General features: G+C 42.9%; 1 protein-coding gene across 2 annotated transcripts in view; it reads left to right on the top strand.

The window, feature by feature from the left end:
- Window positions 1-456: 456 nt before the first annotated feature.
- ZFAND3 (zinc finger AN1-type containing 3) overlaps window positions 457-19,183 on the top strand; it is a 215,353-nt gene continuing 196,626 nt past the window's right edge. Inside the window, exon 1 of one of the 2 annotated variants that reach the window (XM_077342130.1) lies at window positions 457-831. In XM_077342130.1, the coding sequence (XP_077198245.1) occupies window positions 768-831 (64 nt within the window). In that variant the 5' untranslated portion in view covers window positions 457-767. The remainder of the gene's footprint in view (window positions 832-19,183) is intronic. The other variant, XM_077342124.1, reaches the window with a different exon arrangement.

Here is a 19,183-nt window from a genome sequence, read left to right as displayed (position 1 = left end):
TTTCTTGTAGCGTGGCTAAAACAATGCCGGGAGGGCAGTCGTAGCAGGAATTCCCGGAGCTGCTTCCGCCCAGGCAGGGAATTCCACAAGTGCGGGGGAAGGGAATCTCCCCGCAGACTCTTTAATTAATTCACACACTTCCGGGTTTCTATTTCCTCTGCGCATGCGTGGAGTCTTATCTGCCTCACCCCCGGATCCATCTTTCTAGACCGTACCATTAGTAAAAAAAAGAAAAAGAATAAGCTTCATCTGTCACCCCCGGCCCATCCTATCAAGTTCTCCGTTAACCTCTGAACTCTTTCAGATTTGGCCTCGAGATATTGTTGGCTCGCAGGGCGATAAAGCCGGGTGGCCTATGCTTTGCCACTTAGTCCCCACCTCTTCCCGGGTGTTGGTACACTCCTCTCCCAATCGAGCCTGCGGCCGGGCAAGACCACCCTACTCGCCCGAGGGGGAGGAGCCGAGGGCATTGTTGGGTCAGAGGGCACGCGCTGCTCGCGGGGGTGGCGTGTCGGGGTCCGTCACAACCCCCCGTCAGCTGCCGCCCGCAGCTCAGTGTCACCTCAAGCGCCACAGGGTGCGGCTGCCTCCCTTTCCGCCGCCGTTGCCGCCACCTCCGTCGCCTCCTCACCCACCCTGCCGCCGCTGCAGTGGTTGCGCCCGACTCCAGCTGACCGGCCTGGAATCCCGGCTTCGAGCCCCGGCCTGGACCCCTCCGCCTTGAGGCGCCCCCTCCCCGACCCCGAGACCCGCCGCCGCCATGGGAGATGCCGGCAGCGAGCGCAGCAAAGCCCCGAGCTTGCCGCCCCGCTGCCCGTGTGGGTTCTGGGGGTGAGTACGTGGTCGGGGGAGGGGGGGAGGGAGCGGGCCAGGCTGGGGGTGGGGCTGTCCTCGTCCCCGGGGCTGGGTGGGTGGGTGGGGGAAGGAGCGCTGGGTGGCGCAGAAGGGCGGGGGAGGGCTGGGTGGCGGGGGACTCCCCCCTCGCCCTCCTCTGTCGGCCTCTTTCCCAGGCTGGGCTGGGTCCCCTCCCCTCCCCTCCCCGGGCTGCCTTCGCCCCCGCCCCCAGGAGCGGGGCGGCCCTTCTGCTGTCACAGAAATCCCTTTCCAAGGCCTTTGCTGCACCACAGTGGAGGGGGGCTGGAAGGGCCCACGCATGCCTCCCGAAGAGGGTGACAAATCAAACGCGCAGTAGTGGGAAGGATGACACCAGCATGTCCCATCATGGTGTCTCCGGCTCTCGCTTTATGTTTCCCTTCTCCCCCCCTCCCCGCGTTACTCGGTGCTTCATTCTCCATGTTCTCTCTTCCTCCTTTCCTCTCCCTTTGCGTGTGGCATGTGCTTGTTGGATGATTCTTAGATATCACAAGTTGGTCAACTTGTCTTGTTGTCTAGGTGTGACATCTGTGTGTGGCCTTTGCTGTCGTTTGTAGACACTGTAGACAACTTTGCCCAAATAAACATCTTCAGTCCCCCCTCCCTCCATACTTTCTTTTCTTCAAGTGAATGAGGAAGTTCATCCCAGTTTGGTATCTTTCAACTGAATAGTCATAACAGTCATGATCCCAGCAACGTGATAACAGTGTTACCACTACAGAACTTTCCTTGACTTTTTGGTTACAGGCAAAGAAATAATCTTACCTGTTGTGAACTATAAGGAGTGATGACGAATTCGTATTTAAAGGCCTATATGTTTTTCTTAGGCCTATGCAAAAGTAAAAGGAGAAGCTAACACAATCCTCTTGAATTAGTGGCATAGAATTTAGGTTTCTAGCAGAGGTTTGTGAGGCATCCAGCAAGAGAGACTTTGAGAAGGAAAAATATTGGGCAAGAAGCTCAACACATTTTGTTTTATGCCAGCTTGGTGTGTAGCGGGTCAATGGAAATAGCATTTGGGAGACCCAGTTTCAAATCTCTACCTAGCCATCAAACTTACTAGTCTGAACCCCTTAGAGCAGCCTTTCTCAACTTCTTTTTACTGTTGACCAACTCCTGAAGCATTCTTCAGGCTTTGAGATACCCCAGAAGTGGCGCAGTCATGCAGAATATGGTTGGAAAGCGTAGCTGAGTACACGCCCATGGGGGGCAGGGAAGTACAGATTGACATGACTGTATATGGTCATATCAACTGATATATGCTTAACAAATTAAATATATATATTAAAATTAATTAACTCCCACCCATTCAGGAAACCCTTCCAAGGCCGTAAAGAGGAAGGCAGATATAGTGTCCTAAATATAACTAAGTTTGAGTCCATCACCACCTTTAAGACCAACTAAGTTTTATTCATAGGGTAAGCTTTTGTGTGCACAGCACACTTCAGCAAACAAAACTTATACTTTGAATAAAACTTGGTTGATCTTAAAAGTGGCATTGGACTCCAACTTTGTTCTGCTTCTTTGGAACATGGTTACTCACTTGAACCTTAATAAATCTTAATAAAGCCATCATTGTATTGTTGGACTGAAGTGGTCAGATCCTATATAAAGTATAGCTAGAAAAAACTGTGAAATACATTGCAAGTACAAAATGTTCCTTCAGATAGTATTTACTAAGCGTAATCTAATTTTTAAAAGGTAATAACAATAATTTGTATAATCTATTTGACCTATAACATGTTGATAGATCTTCAGGTCAGACTTATGCTTGGGCAGAGTACCTTGTTTCTATAAAAAGTCATCCAGCCTGGTCACCTGTGATAAATAACAATTATTTTTGCAGGAAAGCTCTTATGCTTTGACAGACATTTTCCTTTGATCTGTACTTGTTGATCTCCCATAAATAATATAGCTGTGTTTTGACAGGATAGTGAGCTTTTTTGTGTGTGTTTTAATATGAGGGAGTGGCAGTATCTTTTATATCACTCAGCTTTCAAGGGGGGGCCAGTTTAGGACTGTTGTGTGGTAAGTCAAGAACCTTAAACAGTAAACAAATTAGCTTTTTCTATGGCCAGTCAATTTCAACAGATCATGGTTTAAGGTAGGGTCTCAAAGGTTGTCAAACCTTACTAGGTTTGAGTTGTATTGACAAGTCTTTAAACAAAGAAGATTCTATCATTTAGGCTGTGAACTGATACACCAGCAGTTCTGTGGGGCACCATGGTACCTGTCAGTGTATTTCTTTGTGCCACTTGCTGCTTAACTCTTGGGGGGAAATCCAGAGACTCTTGAACAGGGGTAGTCAAACTGTGGCCCTCCAGATGTCCATGGATTACAATTCCGCAGTTTGACTACCCCTGCTCTTGAATGTTACAAGGAGGAAATGGAACCTCAGGGTCACATTCTGCTAGCTGATTGATCATGGCCATGTGCCCGTAACTTGGCTATATGTGCAAATTCATGTCTCTGGATTTAGTTATCTTGCTTGCAGACACACAGAGAAAATCCTCAAACTGCAAAGAGTTTGAGTTTTTTCTCATTGGCAATCATTTGATGATGGCCCTACTCACATGACAGACACTTATGACTAAAGGTAAAGGTAAAGGTATCCCCTGTGCAAGCACCGAGTCATGTCTGACCCTTGGGGTGACGCCCTCCAGCGTTTTCATGGCAGACTCAATACGGGGTGGTTTGCCAGTGCCTTCCCCAGTCATTACCGTTTACCCCCCAGCAAGCTGGGTACTCATTTTACCGACCTCGGAAGGATGGAAGGCTGAGTCAACCTTGAGCCGGCTGCTGGGATTGAACTCCCAGCCTCATGGGCAAAGCTTTCAGACGGCTGCCTTACCACTCTGCGCCACAAGAGGCACTTATGACTACTCACCCCTTAAAACTACATTGTCCTTTTAAACTATTTTTTTGCTTAGTCAGTTATGCTTCATTTTTTCACTTGGGTATTTTGGAGGATAGTCTTCATATTTTTTGTACCTTTTGTTCCTAGCTTCCTAATTTTCTTCTCAAAGATCTTGGTTCCTGTGCCTTTTGCTTCAATTTTACCTTTTTCAGTTCACCTCCTTTAACATCCCAGACTGGCTACACACAAGAGGAAGGTATCAGCTCACAGAGTAAAAAGACAAAATGACATTTGTTTGTTTCAAGTTAAAGCAGTTGTTAAGCAGAAGTTAAACTAGGTATGTTTTCCGGGTGGAAAATTTCTTCCATTTGTAATGCAGTATTTTTGCTCATATGTAACTTGATGTTAGTAGTGATAATTAACAAAGTACAGTCCATAACAATGTTCTTGTTGGAAAGCCTGAAGTAGCATGATGGACTGAGAAGGTGTTTTCTGTTTTGTATTTGCAAGAGACCAGTGCTGGTCATTTCTCAATGTATGTTGTTCTCTTCAGTTCCACTTGGACAAGAGACCTAGTGTAATGTAGTAGTCAGAGTATCAGACTATATCTGGAGACACCTAGGTTGACATTCCTGCTGTGAAGATTTGGGCCAGTCATATTCAGCCTCATCTACCTTGCAGGGTTATTGTAAGGGTAATATAATGGGATGGATTATCTGAAAATTCTTGTCATTTCTGAATTTTATGCTATTTTCATTGCTAATATCTATAGGTTCACTCCAGAAAACTTGTATAATATAGATGTGTGCCAGAGACAATTGATACTGACATATATCTTTGACTTTTTACGTGCAGTAGTGCCAAAGACAAGTGATGTGTTATACTGGGCAGTACTTTCTGCCTGTTCAGCAGTGGAAATATCAAAGAAACCTCTAATTGTATAGGTACTTTTCCTTGTATGCTTATAACTTGGTTGCATCACAGCTATATTTCTTTGGCCCTGCATCTAGTTATTAATAGCATCATTGAGTGATGATACCCTTGTGGAACTCTGCTGGGTGATTCCTACTAATAATAAGTATAATTCATTTTGGATTGTCACCAAGTATTTAAGGTTTGTACAAGGAAGTGTGCTGCTGGAGTAGGGATATTTAAGTAGATCTTGGATTGCATTCTTGAATAAGCATTCTTTTTGGTTTTCTTTTACAAGACTATGTTAGGAAATTGTCTGATTACAATAAAGAAAGCACACAGTTTGTTCAGTTTATATTTTCCAGTTTAAATGACTGTCTCACAAATTTGTAAGAACAAACTTTCAAAATCTAGATAGCAATTTTTTTCTTAGTCTAATTTACTAGATTTCTAGGACTTCAAATGATTCAGAGTGGTAATCTAGTCAATCCTACCTCCTTAATAAAGAAAACTAAATCAGGCATTAATTAATTTTTGGGGGGTCTTTTAATGCTTTACATTCCTTATCAAGGTTTTGTTTGCTTATTCATTTATTTATGTATTTATGTATTTATGTATTTATTTATTATATTTATATACCGCCCTCCCCGGGGGCTCAGGGCAGTTTACATAAGAACAACAACAGTACATAAAACAATCTATAAACATGTGAATAACTTTACAATAATAACCGTATAACAATGTAACAGTATAAATAATATAGGAGTGGCAAACAGCCCTTTCCAGTCAGACACCTCTGTATGAAAAGATGAACTTCATAGGGACAACAGGCCCCTGCTCAAAGGGACCAAATTAACAGCCCACATGTTGTCGGTTAGATACTGGTGGCCAATTCAAAATGACATGAGGTGCTGCCGAAAACAGCTAATCGATCACACAGAGAGAGACCCAGCTTGAGGTTTACCCCATATCAACCGTCCAGTGGTATCTGTGCCAACTTATATTCAGGTTATTGTCTAAATTGCCAGTCATTTGCCTCTTTTCCTAATTGAATGTTACCTTTATCTGAAGAACACAGTTTGAGTCCATTTATGTCTTGTGTATAATAATACAACGAGCCTCTTGTGGCGCAGGATGGTAAGGCAGCCGGCATGCTGTCTGAAGCTCTGACCATGAGGCTGGGAGTTTGATCCCAGCAGCCGGCTCAAGTTTGACTCAGCCTTCCATCCTTCCGAGGTCGGTAAAATGAGGACCCAGCTTGCTGGGGGGTAAAACGGTAATGACTGGGAAAGGGAATGGCAAAGCACCCTGTATTGAGTCTGCCAAGAAAACGCTAGAGGGCATCACCCCAAGGGTCAGACATGACTCTGTGCTTGCACAGGGCATACTTTTAGCTTTACCTTATAATAATACATATGGGAGATCCTAAAAGACATTGAGAGATGGGTGCTATTGCCTGCTCCTGCATTACAACCCTGGTATTTTTTGGTACCAGAAGTACAAAGTGCTAGCCGGGGCAGACCCTGATTAGCTTCCAGGATCTAGGGCAGGGGTAGTCAAACTGCAGCCCTCCAGATGTCCATGGACTACAATTCTCATGAGCTCATGGGAATTGTAGTCCATGGACATCTGGAGGGCCGCAGTTTGACTACCCCTGATCTAGGGGGATAGGGCTTGCCTAGGCTATTGGATAGTTTGAGTCCAGTGGTACCTTTAAAACCTACAAAGTTTCATTCTGGTTATAAGCTTTCATGTGCATGCACACTTCTTCAGATGACCAGAATGAAGCTTTATTGGTTTTAAAGGAGCCACTGGACTTAAACTTAGTCCTGTTGCTTCAAACCTACATTGCCACCCACCTGAATCCTCTTTTCACTGAAGTGAGACATGTTGACAGTCAGACATCAGGTGCCTACACATCTGCTGTTTTCATAGTTTTCTGAGAATTTTCAGAGTTAGTTGTGTTAAACAAGTATAGCTAGTGAAAAATAACTCCAGGGAAGGAAACAAAAGTGTATGAGGGTTCATTTATGCAGCGAGAGCTGACATTCTTAATCGTTGAACTTTCTGAGGCTTGAAAAAGGATAGCTGACTTGTTTACATGTGTTTTTCTATGGATTTAAAGCCATGAACAAGCTCCCTTGGCATTTACTTAGGGGCTGGTGAAGCCTAGTCAAGCCCCAGAATGATATGGATCCAGCTACATAAGTATGCTTTTCCTGTGCCACATGGCCCAGCTGCTGGAGTTTTTGAGACTGGCTACTTTTCTGAAGTAGGATGAGACATAACAAAAGTGATGTTGATCATTCTCTGATCAATACAAGAAAATACTTTTTTTTTTTACACCATCTTTAATCTTTAAACAGCCCGTGGTGCCACGGGCGCCACAGACTAAATAATTCGTTAAGCCCCCTTGAGGTGGGCTTTGTCTGTGATGAGGAAGGGTCCGGGTTGGACCCTTCCTCACGACAGACAATCGGAGGGACCAATCGGCAGGCGCAAAGCGCCTGCCGATTGGTCCCTCTGATTCCCAGCCTGAGCAACTGCGAGCCGCGCGCAGCACGGCTCGCAGTAGCTCCCGGCCTGACGCGGCGAGAGGCGCTTTGCGCCTCTTGCCGCGTCAGGCCGCCGCCCCCAGTCCCTGCCTGGCGGACTGACGCAGCAAGAGGCGCTTCGCGCCTCTCACCGCGTCAGCCCGCTGCCCGAGGGAACCCCCGGCAGTTGCGCGAAGCGCGGCTGCCGGGGGTTCCCTCCCTGGCGGTCTGATGCGGTGAGAGGCGCGAAGCGCCTCTCAACGCGTCAGACCGCCGCCCGAGAGAGCCTGCCTGCCTGCTGCCTAAAAAAGCCTGCTGCCGCTGCCGCCACCGACGCCACCGACGCTGCCGCCGACCAGCCCGCTGCCGGTGAGTCCTAGCGCCCGCTGCATTTCCCTGCAGCGGGCTTGCTTACTAGTCAATACATATTTGAGATAATTGATCACACTTGTAACTTAATTTTTTTTCTGTGATTCTTCACTTTGGTGTGTTAGTGGGAAGTGTGCCTTTTCAATGGACACTTTTCTTACACTGAAGTTCCACATACAGGATATTTTGTAAAGTGTACTCATACTTGCATTTGGAAAATAGGAAATCTGTTGAAGCTGTCAAAAAAAGCATTGTTCTGGGAGGTTCTTATACTTGCATTCAATTTTATTTATTTATTTTTTTTGTCCTGAGGACTTTTTGCAGTTCTTTTTCAGAGAGATTAGAAACACAGTGTGCTTTGATTTAATTTCCTGAATTCAGTTTTTGCTTCATGAAGAAAGTTTTCTTTATCTTGGATATGAAAAGGCTGTTGCTGAATTTGATGATGCAACTGAATGCTTGGGAGGACCAGTACTTGCCAAAGGTTATGGTAACATAGTAGCATTGTAAGGGAAATGCCTGAAGTCACGCACAAAAGTAAATAAGTCTTGCATGTGAAAATATTTACTCTTGCTCTTTATACATAAATCTCTATTTAGGATATGTTTTGATTGCATCTGTTCTTAGAATTGCTAAAATGTGATCTATAAAAATGAGGTAGGTTGGTATGGCTTCAGAATAACTTAAATCAGCATTAAAAACATGGCCAGTTCTTATAGGTACTAGGGAAGCTCACTTTTTATTTTTTAGCAAGGATGTAGCCTTTGTGATAACTGAAGCATTACTAAAATGATGATATTACAGAAAATGAGAGGTAAAAGAACAGTGGTCCTTCTGTTTTGCATGGTGACTCATGGCTGCTGCTGGTGCTGCACCTTGCAGCTGGCTGCCACTCAGGCATAAAATGGCCATTGGATAGCCTGGAGGAATGTTACGGAGAACTGTTGCTGGGATGTGGAATTTGACACAACTGTTTCCTGAACTTGTTGCACTGTTTCCACTTGAGACATGGCTCTGAGAAGCAAGTCAGCATGCCCTAAATCTCGTTTTTGGGGACAGTCAAAGTATATCAAACAACATTGTCAGGACCCAAATCTAACCATTGGTCTTGACCCTTATGTCACCTATCCAGCTATGTTGTTAATTCAATTACATAGACAATCTATTTTGTTAAGGGCCCTTTTCCAGTTGCTTGATAAAGAAGCAGCAAATTGTTTTTCCAGGAGCTTATTTTGACAATATTTTATAAAATCCTTAGCTCTGGCATACACAGTTGCTGATTTTGGTAGGCTAACCAGCATTTGTGTATGTGTCCCCCTTCCTTATGTGGGAGAAATATAGTCTTGAAAGTGATGTTATTGTGAGCTTTGTAAGGCTTCTGAAGTCTAGTGCAGCTATAAGAGCAAACTCCTGCCTTTCTCCATGATTTGTCATGCTGAGCCTCATTGATGATTCAGTAGTAATAAGATGTTTTTGTACTTTCAAAATTTCAAGAATTCTCATGGTATCAGTGAAAGCTCTATCCTTTGTTCCAGGGAAGGGTAGGAGTGTTTTTCAGAATAAAAAAGGCACTCTTCTATGATGGGCACTGCATTTATGGACCCTGTCTTAATTTATGGTAAAAATTGGGTTCTGTAGATATGTCATTTTTTAGGTGTTAAAGAGAATTCATAGATTGAACATTGTAGTTCACATGATTTTTATTTTATCTATCCATCCATCCATCCATCCATCCATCCATCCATCCATCCATCCATCCATCCATCGAGATTTCTATACCGCCCATTTCTTACATGGAATATTATACAGACTATAACATCAAAACAACTTTCAATAAAGCATCAGAAGATTACAAAACATTTTACATATTTTACACAATATTGTTAATGAATCTTTCTATTATTTTATTATGGGCCAATTTATTAGAAGCTGCAACATTTTTGAAAAGTAATTCTGTCAGTAGATGAGTCTTCTGACTTCTTTTTCTATATTCTCTCCTCGACAAATTATTCATAATCATAACATATATTTTAAATATCTCAAAATAAGAACTTTGAGAAAATGTATATCCAGTAATATTTCCTGTTGTAGTAAAAATCTGTGTCCAGAACCCAAAGATATGTTGAAGGTGTCAACAACTAGTGTACTAGAGTGGTTTAGACTGCCAGACTAGGATTTGGAAGACCAGGTTCAAATCCCCACTGCCATCAAAGCTTGCTGGGTGACCTTGGCCCAGTCACACTTTTAGCTTAACCTGCCTCACAGAGCTGTGAGAATGATGTAAACCACTTCGGGTGGAATATGAACAAAGTAAATATAATGAAGCAAGCCTGCATCTGGTGTAATTTTAATCTAATTTACACATTATTGTAAATTGGGCCACACCTAAGTGGCCTATTGTCTACTAGTTACAGGTTTAAGGAACTGTAAAAATAAAACATTAATTTGTGTGCTTTTCTTATGCATATGGACAACATTTTGTTTTGTAGCAATTAGGGCTAGCTATTTGACCAGTCAGAAAATATCATCAAAGCATTCATTTATTTTTGTTTTAATTACTTTAATCATCATTAGGTTTGACACTTAATACATTTGTCTATGGACCTAACTAGCCATGAAGTAATGAAACTTAACTTTTTCAAAAACATGTAGTGAATTATTTTCACTTCTAACAATAGGCAAGGTTTCCATAACTGAGAATGTTGCATTTCATTTTGGCTTTTGTCCTGAATACCAGAGCCAGTCTGCAGTTTGAAAGTGGGAGGGAGGTGCAAGGGAGAGGGGATAGACTGAGAGATTAAGCAGTGGCATATATTTAAAAACTCAGTTTTTAAAGGTAGTTGTACTGTAGACCAGTGGTCCCCAACCCCCAGTCCGGGGACTGGTACCGGGCCGCGGCTCCTCGTCCTCCTCCCTGGCTGCTGCATCGGGGGCTGTCCTGCCACTCTGCTGCTGGTTCACCTTTGGTGCTGTCCAGCGGCCGCCCTGCCTGGGGTCCCCCCTTGGTGAGGCACTGTGCAGCTGCTGCTAGCAGCACCCCTAGCGGGCGGCGGGAAGACAGGGACACCGTCGAGAAAGCAAGTGGAGCAGGGGCTCAGGCGGCAGCAACATCCCTTGGCAAAAGATTACTCCCCCCCCCCCCCAGGCCTCAGTAAAATTGTCAAGCATTGACCAGTCCCCGGTGATAAAAAGGTTGGGGACCACTGCTGTAGACAGCAGGTCAGGTCTTGATGTTAGGAGGTCTTGATGTTATTATAACAGAAGATCAGGAGAGGAGACTTTGTGAGGTCTGCCCCAATTGCTGTAGGATTAGGAGCAAGTTGCCCTTACTGAGAAATGATACACTGAATTTAAACAAAGGTAATTTTCAGTTTACAATAAAGCATGTGATAATGAATATTTTAAGCAAGCCCCCAGTGAGAGCATTTGTAGCTTTCTGCAGAACTTAATATTTGAGCTGTCTGCTGCCTAGTATTCCAACTCTATTGTCATTAGGGAAATATGGTTGGAGTGCATGGAGGATAGGCCATGTAAATGGAACACCTGTTTCTAGAAACAATATACCACTGACAACTCCTTTGATAGTTAATGGATGTTCTTATTTGTCTGTGCACTGCTTGGGAGGCCATCTTTTGGCAGAAGTGTGATCGTTAAAAGTATAAATTGTGCATTGATAGCAAATCAGTTATCACCATCAAGCTCTGCTTGTGGATCTTCCAGAGGCATCTATTTAAGCATTAACCGTAGGTGAGTTGTTGAATTGGATGGGTCCTTTGACCTACCCAGTAAGACTACTCTTGTTGGCAAGTCTTGTTTAAAGGGGTCAGCAACCATGCTGCACACTTTGCCGTGTACCCTGAGACCTCTCAGGATTTTCCTCTCAAAGTTTGGGACTTTGGAAGCAGCAGTTCCAGAAGTATATTGAAAACGAGATCTATAGCCTGCTATGACTATTTACAAAAAGAAAATAATTTAAAAATCCCTGTGGGTTCAGATGTCTCTCCAGATGTCCATGGACTACAGTTACTGGCAGGGACTCAGTACATGGATATCTGGAGAGCCAGTTTGGTCACCCTTGGTATAGAATGAACTTCTTTGAGTTGTCCTACGTGTTGAGAAATAGCTGGATTTTTTATTTTGCTACATTTTTTTAACCTCTTTCTGAACTTAAAACATTCTGCTAATGGCCTCGTTTGTTTCCTAACCTGCTTTACCCCAAATGACATTGAATTCTTGCCACTGAGAAATCTGGATTCTTATTATCAGAGTATGTTTGATTGCTGTTCTTCTGGTTTTAGAAGGCTGACTTGGAAAATCTCCTTCCTCTAAAAATGGCTCAGTAAATGAAGTACTTTTAAAGTTAGCATGCTTTAATGCCCATTAGGAAAACCTCTTCCTTTTATATTTGATTCCTTTTATATTTGAAGAACTGTATGTTTCTTGAATTTTAATATCAAGAATGACCTTGTCTCTTAATTTCCTGAATAATTCAAACTGAGAACTTTCATTTATCCCAAAAGGTTGGATGAAGAGGAGTGTCAGGTACTTACGATTACAAAAAGATTTACTCTGGAATCCCTTTTACACTTGTTAGGTACCTCATTACAATTAGTTACCTACCACTGTAGATGAGGAGCTGTCATTGTAGAATGACTAAATTTAATTTTGATTTTGTTTAGTTTGCCCTGCTCTGGATGGCCCAGGTTAACCCGCTATCATCAATTTTCAGAAGCTAAGCAGGAATGGTCCTAGTTAGTACTTAGATAGGGAGGGTTGTTATGCAGAGGCAGGTAATGGCAAACCACCTTCTGAACCTCTGTTGCCCTGGAAGCCCTAAGGGGTCACCATAAGTTGGCTGCAGCTGTACAGCACTTTACGCATGCATTGTTTGGTTCAGTGGTATTCACTCTGTAGCTCATGGAAAGCCACATTTGTCATTACTATCATGACTACTGCTTGCCACTTCACCAGACACACATACAATAAGATAGAACTTGGAATATTCAGCAGGCAGATTATTTCAAACACAGAAGTTTGTTGGGAGGATACATTTTTGACATATTTAAAAAGTCAGCTTCCTTAAAATTTCCAATATGTTTCTAGTATTTTCCCTCTAAAAATAGTAAATAATTAATGACAACAGTACTCTACTGTACATTTGGGGTCATTTCTGCTCAATAAGCTTGTTTTATTTGAGCAATCCTCTTGAACCACATTGCCAGAATGTACCAGACACTGTTGATACTCTGTCTCAGCCATTGTGATGGGGAAGAAAGAGTTACAGAAAAAGAACTGGGAGGTTGTGTAAGAATTTTCCTTCCCCTTATTGCCTCTGTTGCTATCATTTGTTCTTTGTCAGGAAGACAGATAAATTGGATGGAGGGGAGTGTTTTTCTTCCCCCCTTCTCTTCCCCCCTCCCCCTCTTTTTTTAACCATCCAAGCCACCTAACACTTCAGTACCTGGGAAGCTTGTCTCCATTTGAAGTTAAGTACTTGTTGTACTTGAGCCGCAAATGTAGGAAGGAACTTCATCAGGACTTCTAATGTATTGAGAAACTAAGTACAATTTTATGTCAAGGTGGGGTACATGATTACTCTGTTCTGTCTTTCAGGAGTTCTTAATGGCATCAAGCTTCGTTGCAGTTGCCATTTGCTCTTAAATTGTAGCACTTAAGGAAAAATACTCATAAATGCATATAAAATTTTACAGTTTTCAATTAAGCTTTGATTCTACACCTTAGTTTGTTATTTTTGGATTCTACACATTAGTTTGGCCAGCTTGGTGTAGGGCGGTGCCAGGTTTGATTTGTCGCTCCCCCAAATGTTGCCACCTGGGTTTTGGGCTTGTTACAGCACTAATAGAGCTGTTCTGAACAATCAGTAATATCAGGGCTCTATCAGCCTACTTCACAGGGTGTCTGTTGTGGAGAGAGGAAAGGGAAGGCAATTGTAAGCTGCTTTGAGACTTCTGGTAGAGAAAAGCAGCATATACAAAATAATTCTTCATACTGGCTCAGGCAATGCAAGAGGGGAGTGAGGGGGTGTTTGTGGACTTCATCCATCTTGTTAATTCTCTATCCTCAGCCCAAAGCATCCTAAAGCATCCCAAGAGAAGTGCATATCCAACCTTTGCTTGAAGACTGCCAGTGAGGGGGAGCTCATCACCTCCTTAGGCAGCCTATTCCACTGTTGAACTACTCTGACTGTGAAAAATCTTTTCCTAATATCTAGCCTATATCGTTGTATTTGTAGTTTAAACCCATTACTGCGTGTCCTTTCCTCTGCAGCCAATGGGAACAGCATCCTGCCCTCCTCCAAATGACAATCTTTCAAATACTTAAAGAGGGCTATCATGTCCCCTCTCAACCTCCTTTTCTCCAGGCTGAACATTCCCAAGTCCCTTAACCTATCTTCATAGGGTCTGGTCCCTTAGCCCCAGATCATCCTCGTTGCTCTTCTGTGTACCCTTTCAGTTTTATCTACATCCTTCTTGAAGTGAGGCCTCCAGAACTGCACACAGTACTCCAGGTGCGGTCTGACCAGTGCCGTATACAATGGGACTGACATCTTTTGATTTTGATGTGATGCCCTTGTTGATACAGCCCAAAATGGCATTCACCTTTTTTACCGCTGCATCACACTGCCTGCTCATGTTTAGTTTACAATCCACAAGTACCCCAAGGTCTCGTTCACACACAGCGTTATCTAGAAGCGTATCCCCCATCCAGTAGGTATGCTTTTCATTTTTCTGACCCAGATGCATAACTTTACACTTATCTTTATTAAATTGCATCTTGTTCTCATTTGCCCATTTTTCCATTGTGTTCAGATCTCGTTGAACTCTGTCTCTATCTTCCGGAGTATTTGCCAGTCCTCCCAATTTGGTGTCATCTTCAAACTTGATGTGTAGTCCCTCCACCCCCTAATCTAGATCATTAATAAATATGTTAAAAAGTACTGGGACGAGCACCGAGCCCTGAGGTACCCCGCTACTCACCTCCCTCCAGTCTGATGAAACACCATTGACAACAACTCTTTGAGTGCGGTTCTCTAACCAATTCCCTATCCACCTAACTATCTGAAAATCCAGATTGCAGTCCTTCAATTTATCCATCAGAACATCATGGGGAACCTATCAAAAGCTTTACTAATATCCAAGTAAATGACATCAACCGAATTTCCACGTTCCAGCAAACCTGTTACTTGGTCAAAAATGCAATTTTTTTGGTTATGGGAATTGTAGTCCATGGACAGCTGGAGGGCCAGAATTTGTTCACCCCTGGATTAGAACATAGGATTTACAGGACTTTTTCCATGCATCAGTGAAAAGAGTGTATATAAGCCAAGTTCAAGCAGCAGCCATTTTCTAATTTTTATATTCCCAAAGGATTTTAGGGTTTTGATGGGCCTAAAATCCAAGTAAACGACATCAACCGAATTTCCACGATCCAGCAAACCTTGGTCAAAAAAGGAAACCAGGTTGGTCTAACAGGACCTGTTGGAGACAAATCCATGCTTACTTCCTTGGATCACCAAATTGTCCTCCAGTGGTTGCAGATCGCTCCCTTTAATATCTGCTCCATTGTCTTACCCACAACAGAGGTCAGACTCACTGGTCTGTAGTTTCCCGGGTCATCCTTCCTCCCTTTTTTGAAGATTGGAATAACGTTTGCTCTCTTCCAGTCCTCCGGGATATCTCCAGTCCTTAAAGAGGTCCCGAAGATGATGGACAAGGGTTGTGCAAGTTCTCCGGAAAGTTCTTTGAGCACTCTCGGGTGCATTTCATCCGGCCCAGGGGATTTGAACTCATCCAGTGCAGCTAAATGCCTCTCGACAACCTCTCTGTCCATGTCAACCTGCCACCCAGACACTATCCTTTGGCTACTGCCATCTCTAGATGTGCCTAAACCCTTTGACCTGTGGGAAAAAACAGATGTAAAATAGGTGCTATTTATTGCCTGTTCTTTTTTTTTTTGCCTATGCAACTGATTACTTTAGATATCTTAGGTGTGAATTATCACAGCTGAGGGCTAGTTTATTGTGGGTGACTCTCTGCCCTTCCCCAATCTCTATGGTACTGCTAACTTGTCAGGTCCTTGAAGTGTAGTTGTTGAGCCTTTCTGCTTTCTCTGCATCCTCCATTAGAGTTTGTCCATCCGCACCCAACAGAGGGCTTATTGCCTCCTTTACTTTACGTTTGCTCCTCATATAAATGAAAAATCTTTTCTTGTTACAGTGGGCTTCCTTTGCCAATCTTAGCTCACTCTCAGCTTTGGCCTTTCTGATGATTGACCTACAGTGCCTAGTAGCCTGTAGGTACTCTTCTTTAGAGCTCTGTCCTTCCCTCCATTTCCTGAACATCTCCCTTTTCTTTCTTAGTTCCTCTTGAAGTTCTCTGTTCATCCAAATAGGCTTCTTAGAGCTCCTGCAGTGTTTTCGTCTTTCTGGGATAGTCATTGATTGAGCATGCAATAGCTCTTGTTTGAGTAGCGTCCACCCTTCACATGCTCCCTTCCCTTCCAGCATTCTCGTCCATGGTATGACACTCATCATGTCTCTGAGTTTATTAAAGTTTGCCCTGGGAAAATCCAACATCCGCGTCTGGCTACAAGTTTCCTTGCCTCCCCATCTCAGAAGGAATTCTATGAGGACATGGTCATTTTCCCCTCGGGTCCCCACCTCCTTCACCTCATCCACCAACTCTTGCCTGTTGGTCAGTCTCATGTCTTGCTCTCATTGCCAACCTCCCTCTCCCTTCCCTTCCCTTCCTCCTTCTCCAGTGGGAACAATGCCCAAGCATTCCCCTTTTTTCGTATGCTGTGTTACTCTTTCCTCCCTACAAGCCCTCTCAGGAGCAATGCAAATTAAAAGGCAGCCTGGGAAAAATGGTGCCTGCTTGCACCTTTGTTTTATGTGTGTCAGTTCAGGCAAGCATCCTGTGTCATCAGTTTCAGGACACTCCTAAATTGTAAAACAAATAAGCTTGCTTTTTTTGGGTGTGTGGGAGGGTACTTGGGGAAAGCTGCTGGATGCTTCTAGATGAAATTAACAACATTCATAGCCTCCTTGCCTGAAACTGACCAGGGCTCCCTATCCCTTCATGAAATTGTTGAATAGTGTTCTGTTCAGTCTTGCTGGATGGGAGATGGGGAAGTGGTGTGTGTCATGCTAGTGCTACCCTGGAACTATGTTCCAATCCTGTTCAAAAATTTTAAAAATTACTGTGGGTAATGGAGGAAAGTGGGCAGAGACACAGCATTGTTCGTATCTCAAATGTCATCATTTTTATGTGGGCACCAGTAACCAATGCGACTTTTGAGCTTCCACTTTAGGTTATTGTGATTTTCCTCCCAGGGCTGTTCCTCCCAAGTGTTTTCTTGGGATTCACAAAACGTGCATCAAACAGGGAGTGCATTCGACGCTGCTCCTGAATCAGGAGATTGTAGTGTGAAAGTAATGAAATTCTGCGGAGCTTTATGGGTGTTGCCACTGCAGAAAAACTCTCAGTCACATAATTGTTACATAGTAACCTCACCAAGTTTAGAGGGTTAATACTGTTAACACCTGAAATAGTTAATAAAGCTTTGCATTTTCATATAATTCTTAAATGTTTGAGCATTTAATCTGCTTAGAGTACACATGGTTCTGACATCATACATTGATAAACTTTCATGTCAATGGTTATTTTAATGGTTATTTAGTATCAAATGTATTTTTGTTTCCAAACCTGGGCACAATGCCTAAACTGTTGAATCTCGCTCATGCTTTATAGATCCTTTATGACATATCAGTTGTTGGGTGGATATCTGTATTGATACAGGTGCTTTAGAATTTAGCAGATGTGTTTACACTTAGTATGTCATTCCCATTTCTAGCTTGAACCTCAAGATAGCATCTAAGCTAGTTAAAACCTCAGATGTACTTAAATTGTTGTTTTTACTTTAGTGCTTTATTGATGTGTTGATTCTATTATTGTAGGCTGTTTTATGTATAGTTAGAGAGACAGGATATAAATAAGTAGTGTGATAACTTTAGCATTATTATATTATAAATATAGAAGCAGAAGGAACTCATTTATATAGACAACTAAAGAAAATTCCAGTAATTATACAGTGAAAACTGATATGGATATTTAGTTAAACTTAACAGCATATTAGTATATAAAGGCAGCAATTCTACCTGGATGTAAAATCCACTGAATTTAGTGGAACTTATTTCTGAAGGAATATATTATTAACAGGCAGCATATGTCCATATAATTAGTTATAGTTATGTATTTTAGACCCACATTTATTTAGCTTCTTGGTTGTAGTTCCAAAATTTTACCGTGGGTATTCATCTGTCTCTGTTGTTCACATGTAAATACTTTTTTGTTTCATCTGGCATTCTCCCAATGAAACCCCTGTTTCCTGTTGTATGTTTTTAATTGCTGGGTCTGTGTTATGTATATAAATTGGTTTTAAAGTGACTTTATGATAGTTTTAGGATGTTCTGTTTAATGTTTAATTGTTAGCCACCTTCGTGGCCATGATTTGGCAGAAATGTGTATATTTCTTGCTTCTGATAATCCTACTTATTCACTTTAGTGAACCAGTGTAATAGTCTCTAGTTAGATTTAGTTAGATTTAGGGGGGTAGCCCTGTTGGCCTAGCACAACAAAACAAAGTTTGAATCCAGTGGCACTTTTAAGGCATGTATCTGATGAAGTGTGCATGTACATGAAAGTATATACCCAGAATTAGACTTTGTTGGTCATAAATGTGTCTGTGGACTCAGGGCTGTCTTAGCGCATGCGCACGATGGGCACTTGCCCTGGGAGTCACACAAGCATAGGGGCCCCATGCTAATCTATGTATGTTAAGTGATTTGTCATAAATAAATACAACTACGCGGTAGTCTAGACCAGCTGATTCCCAATCCGTGGATCAGTCGGTACTGGGCCATGGCTCCTCCTCTTCTTCCTCCTCATCTGCTGCTTCAGGGGCTGCCCTGGCACTCTGCTGCTGGCTCACCTTTGGTGCTCTCTGGCGACCACCATGGCTGGGGCTTCCCCTTGGCGTGGCACTGCGCAGCTGCTGCTGGCAGCATCCCCCAGTGGGTGGCGGGAAGTCAGGGGTACCGGTGGGAAAGTAAGCAAAGCAGGGGCTCAGCCAGTGGCGGCAACATCCCTCGGCAAAAGACTACCCCACCCCCAAGGCCTCAGTAAAATTGTCACACGTTGACCGGTCCCCGGTGATAAAAAGGTTGGGGACCAAGGGTCTAGACTACTAAACTATAAAATAATATTTGCTGCAATGTTGTTGTGTTACAAATGGACACTGTGATTTGTCTGTGATTAGTTGCTGCTGTAAAGCATGTTTTAAATATTTTAACATCAGTTTTGTTGAAGTACCAATAAAATAAATATATGTTTAATATTATTGACCACTTACTTTTTATTCCTGTGAGTGGTTGTCATAGGGGCCCCAGTACACTGGTTTGCACAGGGGCCCATAATGCTGTTAAGACAACCCTGTCTGGACTCAAACTTTGTTCTGTAGTCTCTATTAGTTGTTTATCTCATCTTACTCCCCAAACCTCTTTACATTGAAATATTTAGTTTCTTGATATCCTTTTATTTGTAACAAGTGTAGACTG

Source organism: Paroedura picta, chromosome 1, assembly GCF_049243985.1.
Source record: "Paroedura picta isolate Pp20150507F chromosome 1, Ppicta_v3.0, whole genome shotgun sequence".
Lineage (NCBI taxonomy): Eukaryota > Metazoa > Chordata > Lepidosauria > Squamata > Gekkonidae > Paroedura > Paroedura picta.
This window is presented reverse-complemented; position numbering and strand designations above follow the sequence as displayed.